Consider the following 11,248-nt stretch of genomic DNA (forward strand, 5'->3'; position numbering starts at 1 on the left):
AAACGAAACAAAAAAAACATCCTTCTTTAGAGAACATGATGATCATGTTGTTTATTTCTATGCTAATTTTGGGTTTTACCTTGACCCAGCCTAAAGGCAGTCCTGGTACGATCCTCCCCATTTCTTCACTTCGTGCTCTTGTCAAAGGCTCTCGAGCCTAGTTTATTTAAAAAAAGAGAAAAAAAAATCTGATTTTTCAATTAAATTTTGTCACATACAAACTTAAGCCACTTGTACCAGAGAACCAAAAGTCCGTGTTGGCTATCCTCAATATTTTTAAAACAAGATTGAACATGAAGAATTATATATATTTTCTCAAAGTCCAAATATCATAGGAAGGGGAAGAGGAGTTGTGTGTGCACAGGCCTATAATGACAATGGTCTTTAAAAGCTTCCTTAAAAAGACAAAAACAAAAAGACAGTTCTAGTTCTAGTTATCAACCACAAAGAAATGAAAACATATTTCCACACAAAAACTTGTATGCAAATGTTCACAGCAGCACTATTCCTAATAGACCAAATTAGAAGCAATCCAAATGTCCATCAACTGGTGAATAAAATGTGGTATACACACACAAGGGAATAATACTTAGCAATACAAAGGAATAAACTACTGGTATACATGCTATGACATAGACGCATCTCAAAAAAATTATGCTAGGTGAAGGTCAACATATACAAAAGACTTTATACACACACCCCTCCCACCTAGAGAGATAAATTATACATATAAAATATAAAATGATTCTATTTATAAAAAATGCCCAGGAGACAAACCTATGGAGAGAGTAGATGGTTGCTTGGGGCCTGAGGGTAGGAAGAGGGAATGACTACAATTGGCACAGAGATCTCTTTTGGTGCGATACAAACATTCTATAACTGGATTGAGTGAATAATTGTATCACAACTCTGAACTGAAATCACTGAACTGTACATTGAACTGGGTGAGTTTTATGGTATGCACACTATACTTAAATAAAGCTCTTAAAATCAAAGGCAAAGGTGTCTCATAAAAGGCCTAAATATTCCCAGAATTATGATAAAGTATACATAAAATTTACAATCTTACCCATTTTTAAGTGTAAAGTGGCCTAAGTATATTCACGTTGTTGTACAACTGATCTCCAGAACTCTCTTCATCTTGCAAAACAAACTCTGTACCCATTTAAACGACTGCCCATTCCCTCCACCCCTGGACTCTATCCCTCGCCACTAACTCCAGTCTTCATGAATTTGACGACTCTAGGTACACTATGTAAATGGAATCATACAGCTTTTGTCCTTTAGTGACTGGCTTATTTCACTTAGCATACGTCCTCAAGATATATCCATGTTGTAGCATGTGTCAGAATTTCCTTCCTTTCTAAGGGTGAGCAATACTCCATTGTCTGTACATACCACATTTGTCTATACGTTCACCTGTGGATGGATACATAGGTTGCTGCCATCTTTTAACTACTGTGAATAACACTGCTATGAAAATAAATGTATAAATAGCTCTTTGCGGTCCTGCTTTCGATTCTTTTGGGTATATTTCCAGAAGTACAATTGCTGGATCATTTAATAAGGCCTAAGTATTTTTTAATTTCACAAAATGAATAGAATATACTGTTGTACTTTCAATAGGAAGTATGAAATCATGTAAAAACAAACACAGATCAGCTACCAAAGATTGAGAAGATTCCCTCAGAGACTTTTTTGAAAAAGATTTTATTTATTTATTTTTAGAGAGGGGGAAGGGAGGCAGAAAGAGAGAGAGAGAGAAACATCAATGTGTGGTGCCTCTCACATGCCCCCCTCCCCGGGACCTGGCCCAAAACCCGGGCAAGTGCCCTAGACTGAGAATCAGACCAGCAACACTTGGGTTCACAAGCTGACACTCAGTCCACTGAGCAACACCAGCCATGGCCCAGAGAGTAGATATTAAGATGGAGAATGAATGGTATGGTAAGGACAACCACATGGTTACGGAGGCTGTAAAATTATTAAAATTTCAGAAGGGGGGGGAACCTTTAATTTCCCCCTAATATACACCTACCTATCAGAAGCTAATATAAGCAGATCTATCATATTTGATAGAATACGTAGAAGGAGAAAAAAGTGAGGCCTCTGAAAACTATGCAATTTTATTGTCAAAGTAGATTCTTTTAAATTAAAGATGGTAGAGCCCATGTGGCATTTCCTAATACTAATGCTAAAGAACTAAAAGACTGATAAACCAGTAGGGTAAAAAAATGACACAAGTCATAGTGGGTTGTGAAGCACTGATTTATAATCTGCGGCAAAGTACACGATGCTGGTCACCGTGGCTTCTTTTGAACACTATGCTTTTATTTAAATCTCATATGATTTTGGTTAACTTGAAAGTGATCATGTACCAAAAAAAAATATATTGAAGAGAATAAAGAGATTATAGAATTTTATACAGAGCACTAGTCAAAAGGACAAAATTCCATTTTATATCCTTTTCGAACTTACCATAGTGTCTTTCAAAAATTCACTTTAATTTTGTAGTACATTTAAAAAATAACTACAGTAAAGTGAAAAGTTAAAAAATGGGTATTAATTTTAATAAGGTAGGTTACAGAATAAATTATTTTGCTCAGTTTTAAAAGGAGCATACAATGAATGTAATCGTTAACTTCTTTTTGATGTGTTATAAGAAAAATCAAACATATGTGATAATCTCAGGGTTATTTAGATCTGTAAGAATATCTGGCATCTATACCAAATAACCTCTGAAATATAAATGCTTTAAGTTCTTATGACTGCCCACCTCTAAGTACAGCAAGATGGAAAGGAAGTGACTATGGAATCTCACTGCATTTGTGATCTAAGGCAAATTACTTAACTTCTAAGTTTCAATTTCATTTGTAAATTGAATACTCCATGAGGTTGTTATTAGGAGGAATAAGTAAGATGATGTACAGAAAATACTGGCATATAATAGATACTCAATGAGTAATATTTAAATTATAAGAGCCTGTAAGTTCTGATTCTCCTATGAATAAAGTATTAGTACATGGGCTTCATTTCCCTAACTTTGGGTGTTTAGAAAGGTTTTTGTATGGCAACTACATTTCTGGTAACTAAGGTTACCAGATAAGTATTCCTTGTATATGTGAAGCATTAATAAAAATGGTTCTATTTGGTATATGCCTGAATTGCTGCTTGAGAAGTAGAGAAATTAATAACTTGCAAATATGGCATGCTACCTTCCATCAAAAGTAATTTTCACACTACCAAAAATGTATTTCCATTTACATGGACATAAACAGGGCTACAACTATTCCTGCTATTATAAAGATTTATTTAGGGTTCAAAAGGGAATGACATTGTCAGTTGCTTAGCAGAGGAAAAAAAGTAGTTACAGAAATCAATTTTGGGGAATAGCCCAGTGCAGAGAAAAACAACATTAATTGGGTTATTACCAAAATTCTTGATTATATGAACCAACAAAGAAAATGACTCGTCACTGATTTCAGATATAGTCTAAGCAGATACAAACTCTATCATTCAAATATTCCTCCTTTTCCTCATTTCTCCACAATGAAAGAAAGATAATATTTCACTCTAGTCTTTTGATGATCATATTTGAAAAATAACAAAAATGCAGCTATTCATTTCAATTACAAATGTTGCATTTCACACACTCAAAGGGCAATTCCACTACCAACCAATCAAAGGAGAGTAGGTAAGCAAAATGTAGATGAATCAGTACAAATCTATAACCCTCTAGAAAACTGCTTAAAATGCTTAGCCTTCTTATGGGTACTACTGGTTTCATCCTTTTACGTACATTTATTTCACTTAGTTGGCAAGCCATACTGTTTGGTTCAGCTTACCTTGCCTGAACTTGAATCTCCTGCCACGGAGGCAGGGGGCACATCGCCCATTGACTTTTTTTGTACTTCAGGGGTTGGACACCTTTTCCCCTTATCATCCACAGATTTCTTGGCATCAGTAGTTTCATGTTCACTTTTACATTGTCTTTTTACTCCTGTCATTTCTCTGCCCCTCTTTGCTGAGGTTTCTTTATCTTCTTTCTTGGCTTGTTCAGTTTCTCTCTTTTCCATTTCTTCTTTTGCTTTTTGTTGCTTCTCTGTGATTTCATTTTCTTCAGCTTCCTGTTTCTTTCTGGCTTTTTGTTCCTGTTCTTCTCTCCTCAGTTTCTCTTTCTGTTCCTCTTGCTGTCTTTCTCGAAGTTCTTTTTCTTGTTTGTTTTTCTCCATTAAAAGAGCAGTTTCTGCATGAATACGAGCTTTTTCTTCATCTGTTAACATGGCAGCTGGAGGGGGAAGTACTGGCTTTGTGGAACGATCAGGAACTTTTCCATTCTGAGGAGACTGTTGCTCATGATCTGTACTTTCAGATTTTATTCTATGATCTTCAGGCAATTTGACTGCTGGTTTTTTAGTACGATCAATCTGTAACAACAAAAAAACAGAATAAAGCATACTTTTATCAAAATCCAGGAACTCACTCTTGAAATCAAGTTGTGATAAAAGAACCATCACTTTGTGGAGAAAACATCTGCCAGAATATCTATTTGTAAATTACCCCCAATGTCAAGATTTCTCCTAAGGCACTGGCACTTGTTTCCACTTGATTACACACATTCAATACACTCTGATGAGTTCTGAATATGGAAGAGTTCATTATAAAACATAAAACCTAGACCTGGGCATAGCTAGCCTTTAGTTCCATTTCCACATATTCAATGGCTTACTCAGTGACTCCATGGCGGTGTCTCAAATATACCACAAACCTAGTAAGACCAAAGCTGAAATCCACAATCTCCCCCTGTAAACACGGTTGTCTCATGGATATAACCACTACCCAAACGGCTCAAACTAGAAAACTGAGTCTCATCTTCTCCCCTGCTCTTATGCAGCCTGATGATTTTCCTCCTATATCTGCCCCTCCATCTCCATTAGCACCAACCAAGTCCATACCAACATTCTCTCTACACAGCTTCTCTTGCCTCCCTTCTATTTCTCCACATTGTGGCCAGAATAATTATTTTAAAACACTAATGTGACCATGTTTCTCACCTATTTAAAACCCTACTTTAAATAGCCACTCACTATACTTAGATTACATCTAAAACTCTTACCATGGTGGTCTCACTTCTGCTTATCTCTCCAATCTTATCACACATCATTCTATACACCAGCCATATTTTCCTACTTTTAAAAAATTTTTATTGAATTTATTGGGGTAACATTGGTTAATGAAATTATACAGGTTTTAGGAATACAATTCTATAATACATCATCTGTATATCATATCGTGTGTTCACCACCCCAAACCAAGTCTCCTTCCTTCATCATTTAACCCCACCCCCTCTATCTTTACCCTCTTCTACCTCCCCACCAATCCCCTCTTCCTCTGGTAATCACTATACTGTTGTCTATGAAGTGTTTTTTTCTTTGCTTAATCCCTTCACCTTTTCCACCCAGCCTCCCCAACCCCTCTTCCCCCTGAACTGTTAGTCTGTTCTCTGTATCTATGAGTTTGTTTCTGTTAAGTTTATTTTGTTCATTAGATTCCACATATAAGTGAGAGCATATGATACTTGTCTTTCTCTGGCTGGCTTATTTCATTTAGCATAGTGTTCTCCAAGTCTATCCATACTTCCCTTAAAAAAAAAATTTCCTCAAAGATGCTGTGCTCCTTCCCAACTCAGGCCCCTTTACATCAGCTGTTCATCTAGATAATTCCCACCACCACATTAAATCTTGGTATAAATGTCTCCTCCTTAGAAAAGACCTTCCTGATCCCTAAAACTAGTCGAGTCTCCTAATATGTACCCTCCTAATACCATATTCTTTTCCTTAATAGTACTTAGAGATTCTGATGAAATAACTATAATTATTTGTTTAAAAGCTTCTTCTCTCCTAGAATATAAATTCCAGGAGGGCAGGGACTGTGCTGGACACACAATAAATACATATATTGCTGTGAGAATGAATAAAATATTCCTAAGAGATAAGATCCTAAATACAAGTTGAGAAGTAAACTATCCAAATTCTTCATTTAATGAGTTAAGTGTTTATTACCTCAATTTAACTGCGAACTAACCCTACGAAACTGTTAGAAGCTATGTTAACATAATTTTTTGAGAAGACAGTTTCTAAAAAGAGAAAACTTAAGAGAATACCTACTAGTAACAACCTGCATTGTGTTCTTATAAAATAAATTGCATGTTTTCCCACTAGAAAACAATACCATAGAAAGTAGTGAAGAAAAATATCATCCCTTTGTTCTTCACTTTTTTTCCCTTCACTTAAAAAAAAATCTATTCTCTCCTCTTGTTTTCTATACTTGAGAAGGAAGTGGGAAGAACCACTATGAATATGAGGTTAACTATAAAAGGTTAAATGGAACCAAAATTCTCCCATCTACATTTTGGTAACTCAATCCATTTTTCCTTAATCTTAAAAGCATAGCTATGACCATGTTATTTTCAAGTTTAAAATCCTTTAAAGGGTTTCCTTGAGCCTACAGGATAAAATTCCAATCTGATCTAAGTCTCTCTTGATGACTCTTGTCCATCTTTCCAACCTTATCTACTGTCAGTCACTATTCTCTAACGGATTGCTGTGTCCAAGCACTGCTGGTCTCAGAGCATGCTCTGAGCCTTTAGTCATACAATTTTTTACTGTCTTTTCCATCCTGAAATCTTACTAAACTCTTTTTTTTTTTAAGACCCTGTGCTGTAGAGTTTTTATTGTTGTTGCTAAATTTTACTATCTGGCAGTGTAATACAATTTAATTTACAGCAATATTCCACATGTGCAATGTTTCATGCTATTCAGCTCAGAATAAATTCCCTGTGTGACTCTGTCCATGTGTGAACACACAGAGAGACATTCATTACCATCATCAGCCTCCCGTGGCTGAGGGCAGTGGGCACTGCAAGGGCTGCCCTTTGTGCTTTCAAGACAGAATTCCTGCCCATTGTTCATCTGTGCACCAAGTCCATCAGCATCGAGAGAGTGAGAAGTAGCAATAAACACGTGCAGAGCACTTTAACTGCCCTGGAAACCCTCTGTGCTCAACCTCCCTCCCCCCGCCCATGACTTACCAACAGTCATCTCAAGTGACTGAGGTACACAAAGCACATTAATCATTACTCAGTAAGTGGTTACTGTAATCCAAACACCACATTGCCATTATTGTATACAATTTGGGAAGTTTGAAAAAATGACATGCTTAGTTAAAAACAGAAAACCAAATAATCCCGCAGTCCTACTTGGTCAATGCTACACCCAAGTGCGATTCATGCCCATGCCTTCACACACACATCAGCCATGTCCCTGTGACATGACGATTAGAAGAAACATGCATTTATGGATTTTACCTCCAGTGAAACCTGTATCTGGTTCCATACTGATGTGATAAAAAGTGAAAGGGTACACGGATTATACCCACTCCTAACGCTGCCTTCCCAATACATAAGTTTAGAGCGTTCCACGACTTTTAACCAGGAAATTCTGCCTAGTAGGATCCAGTCATTTCTGAATTGCTGAAGTCAGCCCTGCCTCCAATGGACTCCACAATAAAATGACAAACTTTTCCATACTCCCTCTGTGTGTGTGATTTCATAAGCCTGGACATCTGTACCAATGTCTGGTGGGGATTCTCTACCTCTGCATGATGTCAACTGCTGTTTGTGTCATCGACATGGACTCGTCGATGCTGGTGCAGTCTGGGGCTGAGATGAGAAAGCCTGGGTCCTCAGTGAAGGTCTCCTGCAAGGCTTCTGGATACACCTTCATCAGCAACTGGATAAACTGGGTGTGACAGGCTTCGGGACGAGGGCTTGAGTGGATGGGCCTGGTTAACCCTTATGACGGTGCCACTAACTATGCACAGAAGTTCCAGGGCAGAGTCACCATAACTGCAGAGAAGTCCATAAGCACAGTCTACATGGACCTGAGCAGCCTAAAAGCCAAGGCCACCAATGACCATAACCACCGGGGGCTGTGTCCTCTGGCATTGGGTTCATAAAGATCCGGTGTCCACCTTTCAGCATGCACGTCCTGTGCTGCTGGCCAGCTCAGACTCTAGGCTGTGCCGCACTGTTGAGTCCAGTAGAGTCTCTGGTTGGATCCAGCTGATGTGGGTCAGAATAACTGATGATGTATTGATGAGCTATTAGGACTGGAGTAAGCAAATGTATGCAACTCTCTGCCTTGGTGCTTATGAGAATGTTTTCCTCCTAAAACAACAAGCCTCTGTAATTCAGATATTTAGGAGGTAAGCACAGAACCATGAAGGGATGCTCCCAGAGGGAAACTGCTTTATGGAGCGTGAACCTCGCAACTCCAACTGCGAGGAAACAATCCCTTAATCTGCAACAGGTGCTCCTGGGGTGAACACTGTATTTGATGTACCGAGTGCCCCCTGCAGCCCGGCCTTCCTGTTTCCTGCAGGGAGGTTTGTGTCTGGGCTCACACTGACTTCCCCTCACTGTGTCTTTCACACAGTGATACATGGCTGTGTCCTTGGCTTTCAGGCTCCTCAGCTCCATGTAGACTGTGCTTATGGACTTCTCTGCAGTTATGGTGACTCTGCCCTGGAACGTCTGTGCATAGTTAGTGGCACCGTCATTAGGGTTAACCAGGTCCATCCACTCAAGCCCTCGTCCCGAAGCCTGTCACACCCAGTTTATCCAGTTGCTGATGAAGGTGTATCCAGAAGCCTTGCAGGAGACCTTCACTGAGGACCCAGGCTTTCTCATCTCAGCCACAGACTGCACCAGCTGCACCTGGGAGTGGACACCTGTAGCCACTGCCACCAGGAAGAAGGCTCTCCAGCTCCAGTCCATGGTGAAAGGCTGTGCACTCAGGATTTCCTGGTCTCCGGCAAAGGCCGGGGCAGGGTGGGCTAAAGACGCCCGAGGAGAGACAGGGGAAGGAGGTGCCAGGAAGAGAACTGGGAGAGCAGCCGGTGGGATCCCGGTGCTGACCCAACCCCCATGCGGTAGCAGCCATCGTGCGCAGGCAGAGACCCTTACTAAACTCTTAAAGCCCAGATAAAAACTCCATAAAGCCCTCCTTGATACTCTCAGTCAGAGTTTGTCTCCTAGCTCTGTGTTCCAGTAACTATTAGAGAAATTGTGATATTCCGTCTTATGCTATGGCTGATTTTGTACAAGTCTCTCCTTCTAAACATCAGATGGAATCCATAGCTTAATCCTATGAATGTTAAAAAATCTTACTGAAAAATGCTAGGGGAAAATTAGTTAACCTTTCCTTACATAAAATCTAACGAAGAGAACAATCCTCCAAATTTTTATTGTAACATCTTGGTTAAATTTTTTTAGATAATTATTAAAACGTACCTGTTACTTGTGTATCAAATTCTAAGGAAATGGAACTAAAGTACTGTTTCAAAACACTAACATTACATATTTATCATCTGTAAGCCAAACAATTTGGGAAAATATTATGGATTAAACAATAATAATAAAAACCCCCACAAAACTTAGAAGTGTTCAAGTTCACTGTGGTAATAATATAATCTTTTATTGGCATTGTCTGTAGTAAATGGATTGCCAGCTGGGTTTAAAAATCCTTCATATTATCTATTCTAATACTGCTGTGGCAACAGAACTGAATTACAATGAAAATATTTTATAGCAAAAAAGGTACCAAAACATGTAGATTCTTCTCACTGATATTTTTTTCTAAAATATTATAGGATAGATATAAAACTCCATTTCTATCTTATATATTTAACATAATATTAAAAGAAAAGAGATAATGAAGTTACAAGAAAATCAAGAACATACCTGTGGAAAATTCTTTACAATAGGCACTGGCTGACTTATGGGTGACCAAACATCAACCTTAGAAGTAGCAATTGGTTCAAATGGAGCTGATAGAGTCAATGGTCTCATTCTCTCATCTTGATCGTTTATCAATTCTATATTTTCATCTGCTTCTATAGAAGGAGGTGGCATTTGTGCAGATTTAGAAGGAACTGGTTCTTCCAATGAGGGATAAGTAAAATTCACTAAAATCCCCAAAAGAATAATAATAAATTGAAAGAACAGCAACCCCTATAAACAGTACTTACATATTTCATGCATGTTATAGACGAATAGTTAAATGTAAACAAAATAAGAAGACAACAGTCTTAAAGAATTAAACATTAACTTCCAGGCTATGGATATCTCATACTTCTTACGTCTGAAAACAAAATGCGATCTAATAACACAAATGCACACACAACTAAGAACATTACCCTGAGAACATAAATAATTAAAGTTTATTTTACTGAGGCAACTGTAAACAAAAACTTTCACATACATACATGAGATAGACACCTCTTCAGTCTTGCCTCGTGAGGGTGGAGTGACTTTAGCATTTGTTGTATACTGGGGATAACAAAGGAGCCAGTTTTCATAGCCTCCTTCTAAAACCAAAGGCTCATTGCGCAGGACAGTTTTACTTTCCCACTATAAAAATAAGGAAATAGTGTTCTTAATATGGCAGCTAAAAACAGAATAAACCTGAATTTCAAAATTGCTCTCTTGAAGATTCATCTTCTAAATGATAAAAAAAATGAGAGCTGAATTAAAAATTCAACCTTAAATGAGAAAGGATAGATGAGGTTTTTACAACCAAACAAGTAATCCGTGATATCAGAAGAAAAATACATTTACATGCAATAAAAATCATACAAAACCTCACAGCCTAGGGATACCACTTTAACGTTTCAGAGTTTATTTTTAGTTTTCTATAAAGGGACGTACTTTTTAAACTTCATATTTACAAAACAATGAAACTTTTATGATGCTGCTCTTCTCTTATTAGACTTTTATTAATAAAGAGATATAATTTGTAACGACCAGCTAATATTCTATTTCATACACATATGTACACACATATCAAAACTGAACCCATCACTTGAACATTTAATGTTCTTTTTCCCCGTTAATTATAAACAATGCTGATATAAACACTGAAGATTCTTCCTTATACATGCACACACACAATTAACTCCGTTAGGGAAAATCCCCAGGAGTGGAGTTACTGAGCCAAGGCATAAGAACATTTTAAGGCTCTTAATAAATATGGCAAATATTTCTGTAGGATCATTTCCTAGGAGTTGAACCAATGGTTTACAAGTTTGGTAGATGCTGCCAAACTGCCTTTCAAAAAGACAACACCAATTTATATACTTAACAGTAGTGTATGAGAATGCCCATTATAAATCTTTAACAATTTTCCAA

At 37.7% G+C, this 11,248-nt stretch overlaps 1 protein-coding gene across 1 annotated transcript in view; it reads right to left on the bottom strand.

Annotated features, from left to right (window-relative positions):
• Positions 1 to 11,248, bottom strand: part of USP8 (ubiquitin specific peptidase 8) — a 53,286-nt gene that overhangs the window by 10,453 nt on the left and 31,585 nt on the right. The window contains exons 9-12 of the mRNA XM_054565436.1: positions 10,327 to 10,471; positions 9,803 to 10,026; positions 3,846 to 4,427; positions 80 to 157 (exon numbers count right to left, since the gene is read on the bottom strand). Coding sequence (XP_054421411.1) covers positions 80 to 157; positions 3,846 to 4,427; positions 9,803 to 10,026; positions 10,327 to 10,471 — 1,029 coding nt within the window. The remainder of the gene's footprint in view (positions 1 to 79; positions 158 to 3,845; positions 4,428 to 9,802; positions 10,027 to 10,326; positions 10,472 to 11,248) is intronic.

Source organism: Pteronotus mesoamericanus, unplaced genomic scaffold (assembly GCF_021234165.1).
Source record: "Pteronotus mesoamericanus isolate MK-2021 breed Mesoamerican mustached bat unplaced genomic scaffold, CSHL_Meso_final contig_164, whole genome shotgun sequence".
Classification (NCBI taxonomy): domain Eukaryota; kingdom Metazoa; phylum Chordata; class Mammalia; order Chiroptera; family Mormoopidae; genus Pteronotus; species Pteronotus mesoamericanus.